General features: G+C 48.2%; 1 protein-coding gene across 1 annotated transcript; it reads left to right on the top strand.

The window, feature by feature from the left end:
- The first annotated feature begins 3,919 nt into the window (after positions 1-3,919).
- On the top strand, positions 3,920-4,928 carry LOC129150105 (uncharacterized). Its single transcript, XM_054720295.1, has 2 exons — positions 3,920-4,259; positions 4,513-4,928. The coding sequence occupies exons 1-2, from the start codon at positions 3,950-3,952 to the stop codon at positions 4,926-4,928; spliced, it is 726 nt and encodes a 241-aa protein (XP_054576270.1). The 5' UTR covers positions 3,920-3,949.
- The last annotated feature ends 21,412 nt before the right edge of the window (positions 4,929-26,340 follow it).

The following is a 26,340-nucleotide window of genomic DNA, read 5'->3' as shown; positions in this document are numbered from 1 at the left end:
TAGAAGTGGAATCACTGGGTCAAAAGGGAGTTCCATATTTAAGACACCCATGAAAAACACACATGGTGTCAAAACAAGCGAGAAGAAAATCATTTGGGCAAAAAATGAAAAAGGTAGTTCCATATTTAGTTATTTAAGGAAACTTCATGCTAAAAAGAAGGAATTCTTACCAATTGCAACAGCATGGATGAAACTGGAGAGCATTATGCTAAGCAAAATAAGCCAATCAGAGAAAGATAAATATCACATGATCTAACTCATTTGTGGAATATAATGAACATAAATTGATGAACAAAAACAGATCCAGAGACAGAGAAGCATCAATCAAACCATCAAATCTCAGAGGGAAGGTAGGGGAGAGGGAGGGTAAGGGGGACAGATCAACCTAAGGACTTGTATGCATGCATATAAGCCTAATCAATGAACATAAACATCAGGAGCGTGAGGGTATGAGTGGGGGTTCAGGGGATGGGGAAGATAAGGACACATATGTAACACCTTAATCAATAAAGAAAAAAAAAGGATGTGTTCTTTTATATTCCACAAAATATTTTGAAACATAAAAAGAGGTTTTGGCTTAGCAATCAAATAAATGAAAAAATTAGGTTTGAACTGTGGCTTGAAACCCAACTAAATCAAAACAGAAAGATTAAGAGTTAAAATATTAATGTTTTTAGACACGTAAAATTTTGTTCAATTAAAAAATAATCTTTTTTACATGAACTTCTTGGTTATCAGAAAAATAGTCAGAAATTAGAGGCACTTCTTCTGGTAAGTCAGTATTTTCTTTTAGGATATCAAACTCTATTTCATTATTTTCTTTTCAATTCATGTGAGAGGAACCCTGAGCTCTTAATTTGTCAGCATGTAGAGACCCCTGCACTGGCTTTAACAGAAGCTGAGCTTCCCTCCTCCAAATGGACCAGGATTGGTGGAACCCATACCCTTTCAAATTGCCTGAAATTTCATCATTGCACGACGGGTAGTTCAAAAACGCATTTTTGAAAATTTGTGCAAGAATGTCATTGAGGTGACCTCTTAGGGTGAGCGCTGCTAGGGGAAGGTTGTGCACCTGTAAGACTTTGTCAGGTCCTGCACACTGTTCTCCCAGAGGAGGGGACTCCCCACTGTTCCCTAGAAAATCTGCTGGCCCCCCTTGCCTCACTTTGTCCCCAGGACTGGTCCCCCCTAGACAAGAAGCCTGTCAGTCTCATGGTGACAGTGCTCTCTCCCCAGGGTTCACAGTGTGTATCTCCCCTTTGGGGAGGTGGGGCATCTCTGAGATGGACTGGTGTGTGCACTGCCTCTAGAACAGTGGTTCTCAACCTCTCTAATGCCGCTACCCTTTAATACAGTTCCTCATGTTGTGGTGACCCCCAACCATAAATTATTTTCATTGCTACTTCATAACTGTAATTTTGCTACTGTTAATGAATTGTAATGTAAATATCTGTGTTTTCCAATGGTCTTAGGCAACCCTGCTAGCAGTTCTCAACTTGTGGGTCATGTAGAGCCTAAGACCATCGGAAGGATAGTGGTGATCCTTGCTCAGCCTCGTGAATGTATTTCATGTTCAAGAATAGCACCATTTAAAATAAAACAATTACTTTATTATTCAAACGGGATTTTACAATGGAAAAATAAAGGTCAAAACTGGAAAAAAGAAAATAATAAAAGCAAAACTCGCCCAAAACCCCAAAGTAATAAAAGGATCAACAAAGCAAGTACGCCATGGAGAACATAAAGACAAAATAAGAACAGTAAAGAAAATGGAAATATCAAGGAGGCGGGGGACGACAAGTTTTTTCCTTGGGACTGGGTGAGGGCATTCAACAAGCGGCCCTTGAGTTGTCTCCTCCACAGGCAGCTCCTCCTCTGAGGCAGGAACCAGCAAGGGTCCCGGGGAGGGTTCTTCTTCCAGCGCTGGTGGGGCCTCAGTTGTGTCTGGGGCCGGCCCTGGCTCCACAGCTGCAGCTGGAGAGGCTGCTGGAGGTGGCACGGGCTCTGGAGGTGCACAGGCCTCCAGCTCTGCCTCCAGCTCTGCCTCCAGCTCTGTCTCCAGCTCCTCAGCATGGACTTTGGATGTTACAGGAGGAGCCACGTCTGCCCCCTGGGCTGGTGCTGGAGTGGTGAGAGGAGAGAAGGTCACCCACGTGCCAGAATTCCCTTGTGCCCCCCAAACACAGAACACAGCTAGAGCCCAGGACCCATCACAGGACGCGCTCCCGCCCAAAGTCCAGCAGGCGGGTGGTCTGAGCCAGTCTTTGCTCCTGGCCAGGCTCTGGGGGGCTCCCTGTGTGTCTGGCAACAATCCCTCCCCATAAGCTCACAGGGACCTCCCCACCCATTCCACCCCCACCGCCCACCTCCTCACCCTTGGGCTCTGCTTCCATGGGCTCCAGGTCTTGTTGCCGCGGGCCAAAGATGGGGAGCCCCGAGTTGAAAAGTAACCTCCGCCTGTTGGGACTGAACGGCTTCCGGGTTGGAGGCTGGTGGGACCTGTGTGGCTCTGGTGGAGGAGTCCATCTCCCTGCACCCATGGGCCCTGGTTCCCCAGACCCCCAGGTGGCCACACGCACTTCAGGCCTGCGCTGGCCCAAAGCGGTGTGGCTCACCAGCCCCTCCCTGAGGCACATGGGGCGGGGGTATTCATAGAGCAGATGCGGCTGCTCCACGATCATATTCATCCAATCGTTGACCAGGGTGGAGCTCTGCAATGACAGTGATGGGCAGCTGACTGGGAGGACTCAAACCTGGCTTTGGTCACTGCTGCTTCTGCCCACTGGACCTTCTGCTCCGGTTCGGGTCCAGCCCTGTGTCTACACACACATCCACCCAGCCAGCCTTGACCTGGGGTGTCAACATCACTGGTCCTGACCCCCAAACCCAGCCTGTTCCTTTTCTGGACAGACCCTCCCCAGGTGAACACCCCCTTCACCCCACCCCCCCCCAAACACACGGGGAGGGGACATGGGGCTGCTCAGGTGGGATCAGGGCGGTGGCCTGGCCCGAACAAACCTCCTGTGTTACCTCTGAGCGCCGCCGCCGGGAAAAGGGCCACAGGCGTCCTTTGCGCTGAGTCCAGGTCCGGATCCAGCGGCGGCCACGACTAAACACACTCTCATCGCTGCCTCTCTTGAGGCATCGGCCTCGGGACACGGGGAGACAACACGAAAACATGGTGTCCTCTCCAGTGTCTCTATCCGAGTGAGAGGGAAGGGCAGTTATAGAATGTGGCTGCCTGGTTACCGGGGCTCCAGGTTCTGTTGGGCTCCATCGTCAGGAAGTGAGGTCACTGGCTGGGTCCCCTTCCCCAAGCCCCTCCTCAGACATGAGCAGTGACCTCACCTCCTGACGATGGAGCCCAACAGAACCTGGAGCCCCGGTAACCAGGCAGCCACATTCTATAACTGCCCTTCCCACTCACTCGGATAGAGACCTTGGAGAGGACACCATGTTTTCGTGTTGTCTCCCCTTGTCCCGAGGCCGATGCCTCCAGAGAGGCAGCGAGGAGAGTGTGTTTAGTCGTGGCCGCCGCTGGATCCGGACCTGGACTCAGCGCAAAGGACGCCTGTGGCCCTTTTCCCGGCGGCGGCGCTCAGAGGTAACACAGGGAGGTTTGTTCGGGCCAGGCCACCGCCCTGATCCCACCTGAGCAGCCCATGTCCCCTCCCCGTGTGTTTGGGGGGTGGGGTGGGGTGAAGTGGGTGTTCACCTGGGGAGGGTCTGTCCAGAACAGGAACAGGCTGGGTTTGGGGGTCAGGACCAGTGATGTTCACACCCCAGGTCAAGGCTGGCTGGGTGGATGTGTGTGTAGACACAGGGCTGGACCCGAACCGGAGCAGAAGGTCCAGTGGGCAGAAGCAGCAGTGACCAGGGCCAGGCTTGAGTCCTCCCAGTCAGCTGCCCATCACTGTCATTGCAGAGCTCCACCCTGGTCAACGATTGGATGAATATGATCGTGGAGCAGCCGCATCTGCTCTATGAATACCCCCGCCCCATGTGCCTCAGGGAGGGGCCGGTGAGCCACACCGCTTTGGGCCAGCGCAGGCCTGAAGTGCGTGTGGCCACCTGGGGGTCTGGGGAACCAGGGCCCATGGGTGCAGGGAGATGGACTCCTCCACCTGAGCCACACAGGCCCCACCAGCCTCCGACCCGGAAGCCGTTCAGTCCCAACACGCGGAGGTTACATTTCAACTCGGGGCTCCCCATATTTGGCCCGCGGCAAGACCTGGAGCCCAAGGAAGCAGAGCCCAAGGGTGAGAAGGTGGGCGGTGGGGGTGGAATGAGGGGGAGGTCCCTGTGAGCTTACGGGGAGGGATTGTTGCCAGACACACAGGGAGCCCCCCCAGAGCCTGGCCAGGAGCAAAGACTGGCTCAGACCACCCGCCTGCTGGACTTTGGGCGGGAGGGCGTCCTGTGGTGGGTCCTGGGCTCTAGCTGTGTTCTGTGTTTGGGGGGCACAAGGGAATTCTGGCACGTGGGTGACCTTCTCTCCTCTCACCACTCCAGCACCCGCCCAGGGGGCACACCTGGCTCCTCCTGTAACACCCAAAGTCCACCCTGAGGAGCTGGAGGCTCCAGAGCCCGTGCCACCTCCAGCAGCCTCTCCAGCTGCAGCTGTGGAGCCAGGGCCGGCCCCAGACACAACTGAGGCCCCACCAGCGCTGGAAGAAGAACCCTCCCCGGGACCCTTGCCAGTTCCTGCCTCAGAGGAGGAGCTGCCTGTGGAGGCGCCAACTCAAAGGCTGCTTGTTGAGTGCCCTCACCCTGTCATTTCCGTTTTCTTTATCATTCTTATTTTGTTTTTATGTTCTCCATGGTTTACTCTCTTTTTTGGCCTTTTTACTACTTTGGAGGTTTGGGTGAGTTTGGCTTTTATTATTTTACTTTTTTCTGTTTTTGTTCTTCATTTACCCATTGTATAATCCCTTTTAAATAATAAAGTTATGGTTCTGTTTTAAATGGTGCCATTCCTGATCATGAAGTACATTCACGACGCTGTGTACGCATCAGCACTGTCTGGCTGCAGGATGTTCCATGACCGCAAAAGGAAACCCTGCTCCAACAGTGGTCACTCCCCACTCCTCCTGCCCCTGGAAACCCCTGATCTGCTTTCTCTCTATCCCTTTACCTATTCCAGACAATTTATACAAGTGGAATCTTACAATAGGTGTCGTTTTGTGTCTGTTCACATCTTTTTGTTTTTTATGTGAAATAGCTCTTTTGTTATTTGAAAGAGAAATTTGAGATAGAGATCAAAGCTAGAAGAAGTAGAAGAAGAGAAGGAGGGGAAGGGGGAGGAGGAGAGGGAGGGGGAAGAGGAGAGAGGGAGGGGGAGGAGGATAGGAAGAAGGAGGAGGAGGAGGAGGGGAGGAGGAAGAGGAAGAGGAAGAAGAAGAGGAAGAAGAAGAAGAAGAAACCCTTTTAGTATGTGCCTGATCTCTGATCTCTGTGTGAGACCTCCGTGCTAAATGTGACCCTAGGGCCAGATGCCAATCAGACATGGCCTGGCTCTTCCAGTGTCCAAAAAAGAAAAAAGAAAAGAAAAAGAAAGAAAGAAAAATAAAAAGGAAAAAAGGTGGTAATCTGGAAAGAAACCACCAGCTGGAAAGCATTTCTCACAGCCCAGAGAAAGTGTTAGCATCCCTGTGGTGCCGAAAACCCTCTAAAGTCAGTGTCTCTACCGGGTCAAAGGGCAAACACAGGTGCTTCCAACCAGAGGCAGTGCACACTCCAGGTTGTGTCAGAGTTGCCTGACTAACCCTATGGGGACACACACAGTATCTCTACACTGGGGAGAGAGTACTGTCACCATCAGACAGGCAGGCTTCTGGTCTGATGGCAATCAGCCCTGGGGACAAAGTGAAGCAGCAGAGGCCCCAGCAGATCCCCTGGGGGAGGGGAAAGGCCCCTCCTCTGGAAAACAGTGTGCAGGACCTGCCGAAGCTCCACAGGTGCACGCCTGCACCTGATAGTGCTCATCCAAGGAGGTTACCGCACAGAAATCCTTGCACAGTTGTTCAGAGATGCCTTTGGAGACTACCCGTCAGAGCACTGATGAAATACCTGGGAAAGGGAGAAAACACTAATGTCCATAGAAAGGGGATGGGCTCCACCAGTCCTGGCCCACATGGTGAAGGATGCTGAGCAGCTGCTAACGTGGGTTCAGGCGTCTCAGATAAAGACCTCAGGGGTCCTCTCATGTGAGACAGGTGAAAAAACTGTCTACATCCAGGACCCCATCAGTTAGATCACATATATGTGATGTCAACATGTATATAGAGAAAATGGCAAGATGCTGTATACTGTATATAGGGAACCCTAAATATTCTACCAAAAACTGCTAATATATATATATGTTTGAGCTACTAAGATCTGATTGCTTTAATCAATCCTACAATCCTACATATATGCTGACCAAATAACTCAGCTATCTTGCTGTTAGCTATTTATCAAAAGATTTTAAAAATTATGTCCACACAAAAGTCTATATGTGAATACTTATAGCAGCTACATTGCTAATCATCAAAAACTGGAAGAAAACAAGGTATTTTTGTACAGATGCCCTTGAATGAATAGGACTATGGTACATCCATAATACAAAATACTGTCCATTGATAAATGGAATAAGCTATATGACTTATATGAAAACATAATGAAACTTAAATGCATTTTGTTTTTTTGTTTGTTTGTTTTAAAGAGTTTTTCTTTTTTTTATATATTTTATTGATTTTTTACAGAGAGGAAGAGAAAGGGATAGAGAGTTAGAAACATCCATGAGAGAGAAACATCGATCAGCTGCCTCTTGCACAACCCCTACGGGGGATGTGCCCGCAACCAAGGTACATGTCCTTGACCTGGATCGAACCTGTTACCTTTCATTCCGCAGGCCGACGGTCTATCCACTGAGCCAAACCGGTTTCGGCTTAAATGCATTTTGTTAAGTAAAATGAAATGGACTAAAAATGCTATATATTTTATGATTCTATTTGTATGATATTCTAGAAGTAACAATTATTAGCAGAAAACAGATATATCTGGGAGTGAAAGTTTACTACAAAAAGGCCACCCAGGACTTTTCTTAGAGTGATGAAATATGATACATTGATGATGTATTCTTCATATATTTGCCAAACCCATACAGAATGTACTTTGCTGAATGTGGTTAAAACAAACAAACAGACAAACAAATCAACAAACAGAATCAAAGAGTATATAGCGGCAGCCCAGAATAGGATGGAAACAGTGACAAAATAATCAAATAACAAATGCAGACATAACCTCACTGAAAAAGGTGGAAGAAAATGGAGCTGACCTGATGCTAGTAACAGAAATGTTGTGTCTCAACTTCTTATGTTGAAGCCCTATTCTCCAGGATGCTGATATTTGGAGCTGGGGCCATTAGAAGGTAATGAGGTTTAGCTGAGGTCATGAGGGTGGAGCCCCCGTGATGGGATTTGTGCCCTTATAAGAAGAGACCAGAGAGCTTGTGCATATGCTCCCTTTCTCTCCACCATGTGAATTCACAATAAAAAGGTGCCTTTCTATAAACCAGAAAGAGGGCCTTCACCAGGAGCCCAGCTGTACCAGCACCTTGATCCTGGAGTATCAGCCTCCAGAATTGGTTTCCATTTGAAATATCCTGAGTCAGGTCCTGGCTTGTGTGGTTCACTTGGTTGGGCATTGTCCCATGCACTGAAAGACTGTGGGTTTAATTCCTGGTCAGGGCACATGCCCGGGTTGTGGGCTCAATCCCCAGTAGAGGGCATGCAGGAAGCAGACAACTGATATATTTTTACTCTCACATCTATGTTTCTCTCTCCCTCTCCCTTCCTCTCTCTCTCTAAAATTCAATTAACAAAACAAACAAAGAAAAAGTCTTTAAAATATGCTGAATCAGAGAGGAAGATTTTTTTTAAGGAGTGAAAGGCATATTCCTAAATATGTGCATCTTTACCAACTGATTATAGCCATGTCCCTGTTATTAGATGGGGTAAAGCCTAAAAGAGTTTCCAAATAAAAAAATTTAAAAAGGTTTCTATCTTTAAACATATCCACAAACATTGTATTTGTCAATATTCGGAAAAATAAAGTTTCTTAAGGAAGATCATTATAACAAAACAATAAAATAATTAGTATGTTGATATAGAATATATTTTAGTACCCCTTTATATCTTTCTTGTGTTTGGAAATCTTTGTTTTCATCAGTGTAGAAATCTTCTAACGTCATCCCTCCTTGTCCCAGTTTGATTTTCAGTAACACTAATATGAATGATAAATTTAATCATTTAAATGATCTAAATCAAAATGATTATTTTTATAAAGTTTAAAGTAGTTTGAAAATTCAAGAGGTAGCTTCTTTAAGAAAAATAAGTATAAAAGCAAATACAGTACCCAAAATAATAACTAAAAAATTGCCAAAGTATTTCTTTGCTTACATTAGTCGGTGGTATTCTCACTAAAATAATAATCATTTCAATTAATTTAATGGCTTCTGATAGAATTTAAGATTTTGAATAAAAATAATTCATACAAGTTATTTCCCTAAAAATTTATGTTTTTCATATTTAACCAGTTTATTACAAAAAGAATAATTAGAAAGTTGTGACAGCTATTTTCAGGGAAAAAAATCAATTGCAAAAGATTGAAAAATAATTTTAAGCTGTGAAAGGGGGTGTATTATAAACAGCACGTGGAAAGGTAGATAAGCAGTACTTCATAGCTTAAGATGCTCAAAACTAATATACCCTAACAATTCCTGTTAACCCACCACCGTCACCACTCCTAATGGCATATGCAATAATATTTCCTAAACTGTGCATACAAGAAATTATGGAAAGTTTTATCTAATACAATTTCATTGAAATTCAGAAAATATTATGACTAAAAGTTTTTGTAATAACATAGTAAAGTGCTTCTTATAAATGGAATTTTAATGTAATCTTTTGGAGATGCATTTTTCCCCCAAAAGAAGGGAATAGAAATTATTATTTTTATGAGTAATAATATCTAAGATACATGATAGCTAAGGAAAATACAATTATTATGTCCTATATGTTTTAACATTAAATAGATTTATTCCTGTATATACATGCTAACACATGCACACACACAATGCAGGCTGTACCGTGCATTTATTACATACGTATTTGCTGAGAATCCTTTAGTAGTCCTAGTAGAGTATCTCTTTCAGTACTAGAGGTCACAGCAATGAACAAAATGGATAAAACTCATTTCCTCATGCACTTCCATTTTAATGAATGGAGAAGTAAATACACAAACCAAATCTATATATATAAAAGCCTAAGTGACCGGCCAACCAGCTGACTGGCTGACTGGCTGGTAGCTGTAATGTGCACTGACCACCAGGGGGCAGATGCTCATCACAGGAGCTGCTGAGTGCCAGCAACTTTGCAAAGTGCCCTCTCACACTCCAGAAAAGCAAACTTATTGTTTGGGATGAATGCAAAATGGCGCACAAAAAATCGCTCGAGGCTCTTGATCGATCACTGCAAGATTTGCGTGGAAACATCAGACCATTTGGGAATGCATTAATATTGCTTGCAGGAGATTTCAGGCAAACATTACCTGTAATTCCTTGATTGACACCAGCGGACGAAATAAATGCTTGCCTGAAATACTCTACTTTGTGGCGACACGTAGAGACGTTAAAATTAACTACAAATATGCATGTCCAGCTGCAAAACGATCGATCAGCTGAGATAGTCTCACATTAATTGCTGGAAATTGGGAACGGAAAGGTGCCGGTTGATCTGACCTCAGGACGGATTTCATTGCCTCATAACTTCTGCAATTTAGTGAGGTCAAAGAAGAATTGATTGAAAAGTATTTCCCAATATTCAAACCAATTATAAGAATCACGATTGGCTGAGTGAACAAGCTATTCTTGCGGCCAAGAACAAAGACATCTAGAAACTTAACAATATTCTTTAGTCTAACATTCAAAGCGAGGCAGTCACATACAAGTCCGTCAACACTGTTGTGGAAGCAGATGAAGCGGTTAATTATCCAACAGAATTTTTTAATTCACTCGATCTCCCAGGGATGCCACCGCACGTACTGCAATTGAAAATCTATGTGCCAATTATCATGTTGTGAAATATCAACCAGCCAAAGCTTTGCAACGGCCCGCAGCTTATAGTAAAAAAATTAATGAGCAAAGTTGGAGAAGCAACAATCTTGACAGAACCTTTCAAAGGTGAAGATGTCCTCATTCCTCGCATTCCTATGATTCCAACGGATATGCCATTTCAATTTAAGAGATTGCAATTCCCAATTTGATTGGCGTTTGCAATCACCATCAACAAATCTCAGGGCCAATCTTTAGAATTGTGCGGTTTAGATCTAGACACGGATTGCTTCTCACATGGACAATTATATGTTGCGTGTTCTAGAGTCAGCAAACCAGACAATCTCTATATCTGCACAGACAATGGAGCAACAAAAAATATTGTATGCCCACAAGCATTGTGAAATTAAACATATTAGAAATGTGCGCTTTCTCTTTTCTTTCTTTTCCATTTAACCAGACTGAGCCACAGCAACGTGTGGCCGGGTACAGCTAGTACTGTATAAAGTTAAAAGTCTATATTAGCTGCATGTTTTAAATTATTAAGCAACAGACATTTCATCACTATTATGTATTGATTGATACTACTAATGTACCTTATTCATGAAATTGAATATTGCTATGAGAAAAACAATTAATTCAGTATTTTAGTTCTAGGACTTAATAACTAGAGTACTAAAAGATAATTTTCATAGTGTACCTTTGAATTTTCATTTTAAAAACATTTTTGGTGTGGCTGTGTGTATATTGTAAAGGTATCCAAATTTCTATCCCCATAAATAGATTTAGATGATCTGTGAATGCTAATTAGAAAGACTTCATTGAAAACATCAGATAAACATTATAAACATAATTCCAAGCTGCATTAAATATTCAAGAACTTCAATTTTTCTTGCTTTCATTTCAAATACCAGCACGGCACGGGTCCATTTATATTGTTTATATTAAATAAAATGCTAGGAAATTGCTTCTTCATTAAAATTACTAACTTCAGCCAGGCCAGTATGGCTCAGCGGTTGAGTGTAGACCCAGGAACCAAGAGATTGCACCAGTTTGATTCTGGGTCAGGGCACATGCCAGGGTTGCAGGCTCAACCCCCAGTGCAGGTGTATGCAGGAGGCAGCCAATCACTGACCTCTCTCATCCATATTTCTATCTCTCTATCCCTCTCCCTTCCTCTCTCTCTCTCTCTAAAAAAAAAAAAAAAAAAAAAAAAAAAAAAGCATATTTTTAAAAATTACTAATTTCTTACTTATAGAAATACTACAGGCCTGATGCACAAAATTCGTGCAAGGGGCTTGGCCCTCACAGCCGCGGCAGCTTGCCTTGGCCCTCAGAGCCCCATTGCTGGGGTTCTTGTTCCAGCATTAAGAAGGGTTCAGCAATCTGGAGAAAGGCTGTGCATAGATTAAGTAAGAGTCCAAAGATGAAAGATAATTTTGAAAGGCATCGGGGGTCAGAGGAGCTTCAGCTAAAGGAGCTAAAGATCTCTCCTTGACTCAGGACCCTTGCTTTTTATTAATACAATTTGTCCTAAGGCAAGGTGGAGATAATATACTTCAAAGGGTAGGGTACAGAAGCATTGTCAGATTGGGGAATAGCCTACAGTTGTTCAGGTGTTTGGCCAACAGGAAGCAATAACATGTAGATTAAGATGCCCTGAGCTATCTGGCAGTAAACAATCATCCTATTCAGGTTTGGGGGAAGTGCCTTTTAGCAACTCCAACAGGTAATTACATATGTGACTCAGCCCTTGTTGAACCCCCAAGTTTCATCAACCTTTTGATGAAACTCTTGTAATTATGACATGCTGGAATTGGCTTCTGGCATCCCGTCTTTGTTTAGAAGGTCGTCAGGAAGGATGTTCAGCTGTCCGGTCTAATTAGCATGTAAAGTTTTTATTATTATAGACTAGACTCTCAATGCACAAAATTTGTGCAAGAGTAGGCCTTCCTTTCCCTGGCTGCTGGCACCGGCTTCCCTCTGGCACCCAGGACTCGGGCTTCCCTCACAGCCCCAGCTTCGTCTGGAAGGTCCTTCGGCTGTCCGGTCTAATAAACATATTACGCTTTTATTATTATAGATTATTAGAAATAATACTCTTTTTTTTTTTTTTTTTTTTTTTTTTAAATTTCTTTATTGATTAAGGTGTTACATATTTGTCCTCATCCCCCCATTCCCATCCCACCCCTCTCCCCACGCATGCCCCAATCCCCTGTTGAACTTAACCGTTGGATAGGCTTATATGCATGCATACAGGTCCTTTGGTTGAACTCTCCCCCTCCCCCCACCCTTCCCCTACCCTCCCCTATCCTCCCTCTGAGGCCCGATAGTCCGATCGATGCCTCCTTGCTTCTGGTTCTGTTCTTGTTCCTCAGTCTATGTTGTTCATCATTTCCCCTAGATGAGCGAGATCATATGTCACTAGATATATACTAATAAGAACTGAATGTGAGACGAGCAATAATAGTTATGCTGACAGGCAAATGAATCAATCTGTAGCGAGCTTCCCCCTGGACCAACAGTTCTTTTGAGACCCAATTTCAATGTCCAGTAGTTCCTTATGTGTACATGTCAGCACTGACCCCTCAGCTCTGGATGGTGGACAAATGGTGGTAATGGAGGTCCGACTCCCTCTGGTTTGGTCTCGGCCGAACCCAGGGGCACGGCGTCACCCGGACTAAGGGGCACGTGGCCTCACCCCTACCCAAGGGGCGTGTGGTCTCACCCGGGCCTGGGACCCAGCCTCACCCGGATGGATCCAGGGGCGCACGGCCACACCCGGACCCAGGATCTGGCTTCACCCGTACCCAGGGACGCTTGGCCTCTCCCAGACCCAGGGGCACGTGGCCTCACCCGGGCCTAGGTGCACGAGGCATCATCCGGATCCAGGGACACATGGTCGCACCCGGACCCAGGGACGCTTGGCCTCTCCCAGACCCAGGGCCACTTGGGCTCACCCGGGCCTAGGTGTACGAGGCCTCACCCGGATCCAGGGACACATGGTCGCACCCGGACCCAGGGACGCTTGGCCTCTCCCAGACCCAGGGCCACTTGGGCTCACCCGGGCCTAGGTGCACGAGGCCTCACCCGGATCCAGGGACACATGGTCTCACCCGGACCCAGGGACGCTTGGCCTCTCCCAGACCCAGGGCCACTTGGGCTCACCCGGGCCTAGGTGCACGAGGCCTCATCCGGATCCAGGGACACATGGTCGCACCCGGACCCAGGGACGCTTGGCCTCTCCCAGACCCAGGGCCACTTGGGCTCACCCGGGCCTAGGTGCACGCGGCCTCACCCGGATCCAGGGACACATGGTCTCACCCGGACCCAGGGATGCTTGGCTTCTCCCAGACCCAGGGCCACTTGGGCTCACCCGGGCCTAGGTGCACGAGGCCTCACCCGGATCCAGGGACACATGGTCTCACCCGGACCGAGGGACGCTTGGCCTCTCCCAGACCCAGGGCCACTTGGGCTCACCCGGGCCTAGGTGCACGAGGCCTCACCCGGATCCTGGGACACATGGTCTCACCCGGACCCAGGGACGCTTGGCCTCTCCCAGACCCAGGGCCACTTGGGCTCACCCGGGCCTAGGTGCACGAGGCCTCACCCGGATCCAGGGACACATGGTCTCACCCGGACCGAGGGACGCTTGGCCTCTCCCAGACCCAGGGCCACTTGGGCTCACCCGGGCCTAGGTGCACGAGGCCTCACCCGGATCCAGGGACACATGGTCGCACCCGGACCCAGTGACGCTTGGCCTCTCCCAGACCCAGGGCCACTTGGGCTCACCCGGGCCTAGGTGCACGAGGCCTCACCCGGATCCAGGGACACATGGTCTCACCCGGACCCAGGGACGCTTGGCCTCTCCCAGACCCAGGGCCACTTGGGCTCACCCGGGCCTAGGTGCACGAGGCCTCACCCGGATCCAGGGACACATGGTCGCACCCGGACCCAGGGACGCTTGGCCTCTCCCAGACCCAGGGCCACTTGGGCTCACCCGGGCCTAGGTGCACGAGGCCTCACCCGGATCCAGGGACACATGGTCGCACCCGGACCCAGGGACGCTTGGCCTCTCCCAGACCCAGGGCCACTTGGGCTCACCCGGGCCTAGGTGCACGAGGCCTCACCCGGATCCAGGGACACATGGTCGCACCCGGACCCAGGGACGCTTGGCCTCTCCCAGACCCAGGGCCACTTTGGCTCACCCGGGCCTAGGTGCACGCGGCCTCACCCGGATCCAGGGACACATGGTCTCACCCGGACCCAGGGATGCTTGGCCTCTCCCAGACCCAGGGCCACTTGGGCTCACCCGGGCCTAGGTGCACGAGGCCTCATCCGGATCCAGGGACACATGTTCTCACCCGGACCGAGGGACGCTTGGCCTCTCCCGGACCCAGGGCCACTGGGCTCACCCGGGCCTAGGTGCACGAGGCCTCACCCGGATCCTGGGACACATGGTCTCACCCGGACCCAGGGACGCTTGGCCTCTCCCAGACCCAGGGCCACGAGGGCTCACCCGGGCCTAGGTGCACGAGGCCTCACCCGGATCCAGGGACCCATGGTCTCACCCGGACCCAGGGACGCTTGGCCTCTTCCAGACCCAGGGCCACTTGGGCTCACCCGGGCCTAGGTGCACGCGGCCTCACCCGGATCCAGGGACACATGGTCTCACCCGGACCCAGGGACGCTTGGCCTCTCAGACCCCGGGAAACGTGACCTCACCCATGCCTAGGTGCACGAGGTCTCACCCGGATCCAGGGACACACGGTCTCACCCGGACCCAGGGACACCTGGCCTCCCCCAGACCCAGGGGCACGTGGCCTCACCCGGGCCTAGGCGCACGAGGCCTCACCCGGATCCAGGGACACACGGTCTCACCCGGACCCAGGGACGCCTGGCCTCTCCCAGACCCAGGGGCACGCGGCCCCACCCTGGCCTAGGTGCACGAGGCCCCACCTGGATCCAGGGACACATGGTCTCGCCCGGACCCAGGGGTGCGTGGCCTCACCTGGACCTAGGTGCACGAAGCCCCCCGCACCCAGGGGCGCGTTACCTCTCTCAGACCCCTGGTCGCGTGGTCTCACCCGGATCCAGGGGCTCACGGCCTCACCCGTACTCGGGACCCAGCCTTACCCGGATCCAGGGGCCCACGGCCTCACCCGGACCCAGGGTTCAGATTCGCCCGGACCCAGGGGCACATGGCCTCACCCGAACCCGGAATCCAGCTTCACCTGGACCCAGGGGCGCGTGGCCTCACCCAAACCCAGGGGCGTGAGGCCTCACCTAGACCCAGAGGCGTGTGAGCACATCTGAGCCCAGAGGCTCGCAGGCTCGCCTGGACTCGGGTCTCAGCGGGGTTTCGTCTTCTTGATCCCAATTCCTGTTGGTCAATTCCCTCTCAGCAATTCCTTCGGTCATTTTCTCAGAGCTCCAGGGCGGCTGCCGCAGAACTCGTTGGGCGGCGGGCTCAGCAAGGCTCCGGTGTGCCCAGTGCCCGGCGGTGGGCTGGTCCGGTGTCGCTGCGTCGGCCCTTGGGTCTGCAACGGTGGCCAGTCGCTGAGCGTGCACACCTGGCCACTTCGGGGCATTGAGATTCTTGAAGGACTCGGAGGTCAGCAAGCACGGAGTCTCCCACCCCATGTCTCCCAGGGGCTCGTCTGTCCGTGCTCGGCAGCGAGTGGAGCCGTCCCCTCAGCCGGAGACCGCCGGGGGAACTGCGCCGAGCACGTTCCTGGCCACCATTGTGTCGCCTGAGCCATAGTTCTTAAAGTGTGGACTTTGGGTCACCGGCATCAGCATCATCCTGCGTACCCCTCTCTTTTATTCTAGTTGTAGAGCATCTGCTCAGCCAGCCCCCCGGTCTTTCTGGCTGGTGTCTGCTCAGCTCTCCCGTCGTAGTCTCAATATTGTTGTGGTAGGCAACGATCAGGCTGCCGCCCTATGTCTCCATCTTGGTCCTCCTTTGTACAGTTAAGTCTTGATTGTTGTTGGTGTCACTGGGAGGAATTGTCCTCCAGGCCAATTGGCCGTGAGGACCCTCTTTGTCCATATAGGAAGAGTTGCTGTGCAGGAGACATGTTTGTGGGCCGGGTCTTGATGCAGCAATGCCTTGGCGCTCACTGAGTCTGCCTCTAGAATGCCTCCCTTATGCAAGTGATTGAAATCTGGTGTCATCTCCCACCAACCACTAGATGCCCTCGTTTCTGGGTCTCCAATGCAGTGTGGGTCAGCCACTACCTGAGGCACTCAGCAGGAAAAAGCTTCTGCTCAGCTTGGCTGGGGCGGAGCTACAGGGTGGAGCCTACAACCTTGGCTTCCTGTCAGCCCCGCCCTATGAGGCTCCTGTGTCTGTGTCCCTCTGTATTCCTTGCAAACACCTCTGAGAGAAACGCGCCCTGGAGTTTCGCCCACTGCCAATCAGTCCAGTCCCTCCCCTAATGAATCTGGACTCCCAGATTCTCGCCTGGAACTGGGTTTCAGTGCAGTTGGAACTGGGTCTCAGCGCAGTCTGGCGTCCCTGTCTCCTTCCCAGCAGGGCCACCCAGTGGCGCAGGCAAAAGTCCGTCCTCTGCGCACCTTCCAGTGCGCGCGTCTGGAGCCGCCGCTTCTCTGTGCCTCCGCCACCACAGCCCAAATTCATTCCCCCAGCGTGCGCCTGGCTTCCCAGGGTTTCGCCCGGAACTGGGGTTCAGTGCAGTCGGAACTGGGGTTCAGCACGGTCCTGAGCTTATGTCTCCTTCCCGCTAGGGCAGTTCAGTGGCGCAGGCAACAGTCCGTCCTTTGCGCCCCTTCCCGTGCGCGCCTCTGGAGCTCTGCCTTCCCCCGCTCCTCTGTGCCTGCGCCCCACAGCCCAGATTCATTCCCCCAGCCTGCACCTGGCTTCCCAGGGTTTCGCCCGGAACTGGCGCTCAGTGCAGTCGGAGCCGGCGCTTAGCGCACTCCGGAGCCTTTATCTCCTTCCTGCCAGTGAACGCCGGCCAGGCCGTCAGCCGCCCCTTCCTCTCCGGCTCCATCCTCCCCGCAGGCGCGCGTGCTCGTGTCTCCGCCAGTTTCTCCATACCTCAGGCTTTTACGGCTCCCCCGATTGTCCCCGTGGCCTTCTCCTTCCCCCCAGCTGTGGGCATTTCAGTCCGCCAGCTCTCCTGTGGTTCTGGACGATGTCTGTTCTGACCTCTAGTTGTGCCTTTGAAATTGTTGTGCCCGGCTGCAGGTTAGGTGTTTCACCTATGCCGCCATCTTGGTTTCTCCTAGAAATAATACTCTTGATAAATATGAGGTCAAAGCTCCCCGCTGAAGAGTACAAGCAATGTATTTTCTTGATCACGGAGGGTCAAAGAAACCTCACCTTGCCTTTCACCTTGATTCCTGTGGGAGCAGGTCACCTCTACTGCCGTTACATGACTTCTTCTTTAGTAGGACAGAAAAATCGGGGGCAGGGACGGAGTCTCTGCTCTAGCCATTTCTCCTTGGCAGTTTTCCGAGGCCCAAGACAATGTCCACTGCCCTGGGAATGACTATGAAAGAAAGATGCTTCTTCCCACAGAAAACACACAAAGGATTCTCTCTGGAGGTTCACAAAGGATTCTCTCTGGAGGTCCAAGGCAGCTTGGTAAGCAGGAAGGAGGAGTTTATTTTATCCCAGACATTGACAATTGTCAAAGGGAAGATCTGTGCCCTTTTCGCAATACTCATGCATGGAGCACCACCTTTGTTGAAATATAATAAGCATCTCGCTTATCTTCCTCCACCTCCACCTATTTCCTCACCTCCCATCTCCCTTGCCCATTTAAACTATTAAGACAGACAGGCATGCTGCTCCTACTGCTCCTACTGTTCCCACTAATTCTGATCTGAACTGCTCCCTGTCTGATTTCTGCACTCATTTTTTAATGCACCCTTGAAAATTACCAATGCTTTTCAGTGAAACCTAAAGCTCTCTTTTAAAGCAATTTATCTTTTAAAAAATTGCTGCCTACTTTAATGCTCCTGCATCAAAATATATTGACTTATGGAATCAAATATCTGTTCATTTGCAAATAGAGCCCTGAATACAGATAAAGAAAAGAACCCTATATATTATTCAAAGTATTAGGAAACTATTTAAAAAGTCCTAAATGACAGCGCTTTTAACAGTTGTTGTTGTTTTTTCACTTGCATGTCAGTGTTTCATTGAAGTGTCTCTAATACCATGGTAACTCATTCCTAGTTAAATGATATAGTTCAGGAAAAAAAAAATGATTATTTTTAGAAAGCTAGACAACTAGCTTAGGAGCAAGTCAACTAATAACATCTTATGTTTATACAGCATCCTAGTAACACTTCATTTTCACATACGTCCTGTAATTTAACCTTTCAAATAACCACTGGAGGTGGGCAAGGCAAGCCTCATCATTTGCATTCCAGCACCAGGGCCATCAGACTCTTGCAGCTAATACAGCATTCTAGCACTTTCACTTTAACACACACTCTGCCTTCTCAAGCATTCATAGAAACTCAAATATTCATAGCAACAATCCTTCACTATAGCTACTATCTAAGCAATACTAAACAAACATGACATTCTTATTTTCTGTAACATCTTTAGATCAGACAGGAAGACACTAAATATGAATTCAACCCAAGAACTGTAGGACCTAAAGGATATGATAGCTTTGTCTCCCGGGATGGGGTGGGGGAGGGGGTGGAGGCTCAACTGCCATAAATACATGACCCAGAGTCTGCTATTTATTTTGACAGGTATGGGTCCACATCCTCTGCTAAGGGGAGGGCTTATGAGAAAAGGCATCATGGGTTTAGCCAGGCAAGCTGGTTTGTGACTTCATTCCAAAGACTTGAGAGGGAGGAGGGCTAGAACCTCAGCATGTGGGTCTACGTGCAACGAAGAGGTCATTTCTGCTCTCCCTCTCTACCCCCTCCCCGCGCCCTCCCACCCCACCCCCATCCCTTGAAGAGAGAGCTTGGACTCTATTTTGTGGTGAGAACAAAATCCTAGCAAGGTTAAGCTTGCCTAGAGAAGAGCCAAAATATAATTAAGAGAGCCACTCTCACCCATGATTGGAGCTGGTCTGAGAGACCTAAAAATGAGTGGTTGAGTGTCTCTACCAAAATCAAGATGCTCCTTATGGCTCTCCAGCCTCCGCTACCCTGAGATCTTGAAGGTTCCTGAATGCATCATGGTCTCTCTGAAGTCACAAGCTTTGCACAAACCTCAGTTTAGAACAATATTCACTTTTACTTGACTACCTTTACTTATCTTATTTATTTTTTACAGAGAGGAAGGGAAAGGGATAGAGAGCTTGAAACATCAATGAGAGAGAAACATTGATCAGCTGCCTCTTGCACACCTCCTACTGGGGATGTGCCCACAACCAAGTTACATGCCCTTGACCGGAATTGAACCTGGGACCTATCAGTCCGCAGGCCGACGCTCTATCCACTGACAAACCAGTTAGGTCTACTTATCCTTTTCGATCACTGCCTCTTACAGAAAGCCGTGCTTCGCAATCTGCATTCCTCACCACCACCTTGCATTCACCTGGAGGGCCTTGTGCTTATCTTTAGCATTGTGCTTACCACACTGGATTGCAATCAGCTTGTCTAGTTGACCTACTAGACTCTAAATTATTGGAGGGCAGGGGCTATGTCTTATTTTTGTATTCCCAAAGCATAGCATAGACCTGGGCATGTACAGAGTGGGGCAAAAGTAGATTTACAGTAGTTTGTATGGGAAATAACACAATTGATAAGTAGGAAGAATAAACTGTGTTTTGTGCATACACAACTATAAACCTACTTTTGCCCCACCCTGTATTAGACACTGAATGGATGAAGAAAAGCAGGAATGCTTATCCCTGACCTCATTCCAGGAATTCTGATATCTCCTGGCCTTTCAGTTTGGCAATGCATACAAGTCTCTCTGAATCACTGCATTTAGCATTAGCTTTACTCCTGCTTATACTCGCCCTGTATTTGGTTGAGAGGCTTTTGACAACACAAACCTGGTAGGAACCTCCCAGTTGGGGAAACTTGGTCCCCAAGCCAAAGGAGAGAGATACAAACAGCCCTTCTTGTTCCAGTTGCTCCGAACATCGCTGCTCTCTCCAGGCAGTTCCACCCAGCCCCAGAACACACTGCGTTCCAGTTTGGCAGGTTATTGGTAGCTCCCTCTCCTCCTAGTGTGCTTTGTTAAAATAGTCGGGTCAGGCACTCACTGTCTGGTGGTGTTTTGCTGTATTATCCTATCTGCACCCTGAGCTGCCAATTTGCCTGAATGGCCCTTCTGCCCATATTTGCTTTTCCCTGTTTCTGCCATGAAGCTAAGCTTTCTGTTGTCTTCCTGCACTTCAGATCGGATGGGCTTCCCTCTTAACAAGCTGTCCTTGAAATGAAGTGTGACCCAAAATTCCTGATGCCGTGTCATTCTATCTGTTCTCTTGGACTGCCTTCCCACTTCGCCCTTCAATTTCCACACCCCCTTTCAAATTCGGCTTGTGACAGCCCGTGCTGCTCTGGACCAGGACCTGTACTCTGCCTGGAGTTTTTTCCACTTAAGTTTGCTTTTTAAAATTTTCATTCCAAATTCATCTTCTAGAAGCATGCTCCCACTGAAGATAAGAGTAACCAAACTGAAGGGTAACATATGCGATTATATACTTCCAAAATACTTAAACTACCCCTAAATAGTCCCCTTAACGTAATACAAATTTTATTTTTTGCCCATTCTAAATGGCTGACCAACTAGTTAGAAGGTCACATAAATCAGACCAAAATTAAGAGTTTGAAATAGTTCGGGAGTTTTCTCCGCAGACTGTCGTGTGATGACACTGTGGCCATTGCGTTTCACGACGCCCGTTTTTATAAGGCTATTTATGAGTCCTGAGAGCCTTTGCCGCCACCGCTTTGGTTGCCAGCTTGGACTGACTGGGCGACTGCTGCTATTTTAACCACATCCCCCTTTAGAAAGAGCACAGCCAACAGTTCCAAATTCCTGAGGGAACCGTAACTGTTTGTACTGAGAAAACGGAATGACACATCGTTTGGAAATTTGTTACTATTTAAGCCACGTTTGACTTTTTTTTCCAGAGTAATCTTTTAAGGGCCAAAGTGCCAGACCTCCACCCGGACACTCAGGGTCATTGGTGCCAGGAATGGAAGACAGCCCTGGAAAAGGGCCTGGACAACTGGACACCAGGAACCAACACACCCTAAAAAAGGAAAGTCTCGGGGCTCAGCTAACATTCCCCACCAGGCAAAAACACCATTTTCTCTTAAGCACTAACAGTGAAAATGACTAGAGCCTGCCATGTCTGGTGCTAGAAAAGTCCAAGAACTTAGCAACTTTAAGAATTCGAAGTCTTACTTAAGGGTCCCTTTGGAGGAGGGAAAAGAACCCAATCTGTATGAAAAGGCATCAGGTGGTTTCTGCTAACCTGTTTCCAACCGCTTGTGTCTGGGATATGTGCTTATCTGGGCCATCCCAACCTGAGGGCTACCCATTTCCTAGCCTGACTATTCCTCATTCCACTCTGAACTGAGCTGAGGTGGCTTTTCTTAGATAATACATACCAGACAAACCCCATTCACTTGGTATTTGCCTGGGTTTGCATCACAGCTGAGAAACTCTGAGCTTTGGAAACCCAATCCCTTTTTTAAATATACTTTTTTTTAAAAATTGATTTCAGAGAGGAAGGCATAGGGAGAGGGAGCTAGACCTCCTGCATGCCCCCCACTGGAGATTGAGCCCACAACCTGGGCATGTGCCCTGACCTGGAATCGAACTGTGACCTCCTGGTTCATAGGTTGACGCTCAAACACTGAACCACACCTGTTGGACAACCCCAATCTTTATTATAAAAGATTGGTCCGACCCTAGCTGGTTTGGCTCAGTGGATAGAGCATCGGCCTGCATACTGAAGGGTCCCAGGCTTGATTCTGGTCAAGGGCATGTGCCAGGTTGCAGGTTCGATCCCCAGTAGGGAGCGTGCAGAAGGCAGCCGGTCAATGATTCTCTCTCATCATTGATATTTCTAGCTCTCTCTCCCTTTCCCTTCCTCTCTGGAATAAATAAAAATATATTTTTTTAAAAAAGAAGATTGGGCGGCCAGAAGACCTGTCCAAAGTTGTCCCAGAGGAAGACATTATTTTTATTATACTGGACAGCAAAAGAACTGACCCTCTACTCCTGAAGCAGATACTATCTACTAGTAGACCCTGTGTTCACTATCAAACATCTTTGAAAAGATCATCCAGAACAAATGGCTTTCAGTGCCTCTGCTAACAAGATACAAAGGAAAATGAGAAACCCATGGGAAATTGCCTTTTAATAGTAAGTAGAAAAAATCAGGGAATGAGTGAATGACACAATTTACGGACATCTTAGAAAAACAGACAAAGCAATGAGTGCTCAATACAAATAGTTCATCCATTCTCTACTTCTCTAAATAAGCACATAAGCATCTGTCAACAAAGGTCATTTCTGCTCACCAAGGAAGATTCTCATCTTATTTTATTATTTTAAGTGTATGTCACTCTTCCAATAATTGGTACTCATTTGATAAATCCTAAAAAACTTAACTTACCAAATACTATCTACTTCATGAAAACAAATTGTTTCAAATATTATTCCATCATGCCACACGTAAGTTCTATGTCTTTTCATTCTAAAAATGTTTATTCCCCAAACTTAAATGCAAATGACACAGAGACTGAAATTAGCCAAAATGAAGAAGGAATACAGGAAACCTGTACACAAAGACTGTGTTTCCAAATTCCAAGTGGAGAGCTGCCCACAGGCCTTAGAGGGCAGATAGACATAGGTTTGAGTCACAAAATTAGTTCACAGGTCCTCCCCATCTTTTATGTCTTCCTTCTTATATGTGTCTTGGAATATTTTTTTAATATATTTTTATTGATTTCAGAGAGGAAGGGAAAGGAAGAGCAAGAGAGAAACATCAATGATGAGAGGGAATCATTGATTGGCTACCTCCTGCATGCCCCCCACTGGGGACCGAGCCCACAACCTGGGCATGTGCCCTTGACCAGAATCGAACCCAGGACCCTTGAGTCTGCAGGCCAACGCTCTATCCACTGAGCCAAACCGGCCAGGGCTTGGAATATTTTTTGAGTATGAGTCCTTTTCTAAACAAATTAAGTTATTCCATTCAGAAGTGAGTGACATTCAAGACATTCCAAGCATTATGAAAGCTAAACAAAGCATTTGCAAACAGTATTCTAGGGAACACAATACTTTTATGGTGTTAATAAATATTCTATCATCCAAAAAAAATTCCTTGGTAAGTTCTTTGGTAAGTGATGCTGAAAACTGGTTTCTCACTGCATAATTCTTCAGAGCCTCTAATTGGGTTAATGTCGTTCTAATTGGGCTAACGGGGTTAATTTATCATTGAATTTCCAATAGGTGGATTAGGGATGCGGTTTGAAACATTTCCTTAACTTGTTTTACCATGCAATATTTTTAACATCAGATGTTTTTGTTTTAGGGACACGCTTTATATTAGGGAACACTAGAGTTCCATAGAACACAGCAAGTCTCTGGACCAGCCCAGGCTAGATGTGGGACAGGAACCATGTAGGTAATGAGAAAGTTGGCAGTTAGTTTTGCAAAAGACCTTGAATTATGCTAAGACTAGAGGCCCGGTGCATGAAATTCATGCAACGGGGGGGGGGGGGAGTGCCCCTCAGCCCAGCCTGCACCCTCTCCAATCTGGGACCCCTCGAGGGATGTCCGACTGCCCGTTTAGGCCTGGTCCTATGGAGATTGGGCCTAAACGGGCAGTCAAACATTCCTCTCACAATCCAGGACTGCTGGCTCCCAACTGTTCACCTGCCTGCCTTCCTGATTGCGCCTAACCGCTTCTGCCTGCCAGCCTAATCATCCCCTAACCACTCCCCTGCCAGCCTGGTTGATGCCTAACTGCTCCCCTGCCAGCAGCCTGTTTGCCCCTAATAGCCCTCCCCTGCAGGCCTGGTCACCCTTAAATGCCCTCCCCTGCAGGCCTGGTCACCCCTAACTGCCCTCCCCTGCAGGCCTGGTCCCCCCTAACTGCTCTCCCCTGCAGGCCTGGGTCCCCCAAAACTGCCCTTCCCTGCAGGCCCAGTTGCCCCCAATCTCCCTCCTCTGCCAGCCTGGTTACCCTAACTGCCCTCCCTTGCAGGTTTGTTCACCCCCAACTGCCCTCCCTTGCAGGCCTGGTCCCTTCCAATTGCCCTCCCCTGCTGGCCTGATCGCCCACACTGCCCTCCCCTGCTGGCCTGATCGCCCACAACTGCCCTCCCCTGCTGGCCTGATCCCTCCCAACTACCCTCCCCTGCTGGCCATCTTGTGGTGGCCATATTGTGTCCACATGGGGGCAGCCATCTTTTACCAAATGGGGTCAGCCATCTTGTGTGTTGGAGTGATGGTAAATCTGCATATTACTCTTTTATTAGATAGGATAGAGGCCTGGTGCATGGGTGGAGGCCAGCTGGTTTGCCCTGAAGGGTGTCCCGGATCAGGGTGGGGATTCCCTTGGGGCATGGGTTGGCCTGGGCGAGGGGCCTGTGGTGGTTTTCAGGCTGGCCACGCCCCCTGGTGACCCAAGCAGAGGCCCTGGTATCTGGGATTTATTTATCTTCTATAATTGAAACTTTGTAGCCTTGAGCAGAGGCCTGGGCCAGCCAGGGTGTGCAGGAAGCTTGGCTTCCTCCATTGCTGGGGAAACCCAAGCCTCCTGTTCGCTCCATGGCCGAATACATCTTGTTTGGGTTAATTTGCATACTCTAGCCTAATTGGCTGGTGGGCGTGGCTTGTGGGTGTAGTGGAGGTATGGTCAATTTGCATATTACTCTTTTATTAGATAGGATATTTGGACTTTATTTTGTATGTTTTGATGCATTAATTTTAGTCCAAAACATATTAAAAGATCCTAGGAAGTTTCTATTGTGTCATAGGCTCCTCCACAGAAGAAGTGATATATAGAAGAGAATTATCTCTATAAACACCCAATTTCAAAGCCTAGCAGCCTTCAAGGTTAAGAAAGTCTTCTTTATGTCTAAGGATTCCTATTTAGTAGATTAAATTAATTATATTTTATTTTCATCTCTTCAGGATCATCCCCTTTACAGACACATCCCTGATATGGAGATGACAGCTCAGACTCAGTCTGATGTCATCAATGATAACTATTGCCCTCACTCAATAATCAGCTCATTACAATTTCATTTTTCCACTTTGGTTGCCTGCTAGGACAGAAGTTGTTGGCCAGTTAACACAACAGTTAACACCGCTCCTTGAAAAGTAATGAATTGGAAGTAATTGTTGTCTACATGTGAAGCACCCATCTTATATAAAAACTGCTGTTTGAAATTTTAACCCTGCTATTTGGCTTCTGTAAATGCTTGCTTGCTTGCTTAAATAATAAGGAAAATAAGACTACTCCCATTTCAGAGAGGCCATTAAACCTTCCCTGGACGAGGTTTTCAGTGCTGGCACCAGGCCAGGCCTTTGGTTGAGGTCTCAAGGCCCCAGCACCTAGGGGCTCTTTAAGAACTTGCAAAGGGGGCCGGAAACACCCCATATTTGGGAGACAAAGAAGGTAAAAACATATAAATAGGGAAAGTTCCTCCATGTTGGGGTCTAGAATTTGAGAGACATTTTCCTCTGGGCCTGCGTGTAATAATAATAACAAATGTAACTCCATCTTTCTAAGCATTGCTTGGTTTTTCTCCAGTTTTCTGTAACACATGTACTGCTTTAATTGCTCTCCAAGCAGATTTCCACCCTCTCCCCTTCTGTGGATCTGCTCTGGTGCAGGATACTTGACCTATCTGCATTATACAGTGTGGGTGGTCTCAGCAACAGCCATATCTTCCTATCAACTTCCTTGCTCATAAAACAGCCATATGCTGTAGAGACTTGGGCCTTTCTCTAGGTCAAGGGTCAGGAATCATGGTTGGTCTCTAAGCCATTCACCATATCACCACTGTCCTTACTATTACCTAACGTCAAAAAGACAGACATGACAAAATGAAACCTGAGGGAGCTTTTGCTCTTATAATAAAGTGAAAGTAATAGTTTAACTATTGCCCTAATAGTGAACATTGAACCGATTCCAATTTAGTCTTAATTATTAACAGACAGTGGCAAACATCTGTTTGCATGGAGAGGTTCTGTTTCCACCGTCCATTGTGCTGATTGAGCAGAATCCTGGGAATCATCCTTTCAAGAATGGCTTCCCACTCCCGTC

The sequence above is a fragment of the Eptesicus fuscus genome, chromosome 8, assembly GCF_027574615.1.
Source record: "Eptesicus fuscus isolate TK198812 chromosome 8, DD_ASM_mEF_20220401, whole genome shotgun sequence".
NCBI classification, from domain to species: domain Eukaryota; kingdom Metazoa; phylum Chordata; class Mammalia; order Chiroptera; family Vespertilionidae; genus Eptesicus; species Eptesicus fuscus.
This window is presented reverse-complemented; position numbering and strand designations above follow the sequence as displayed.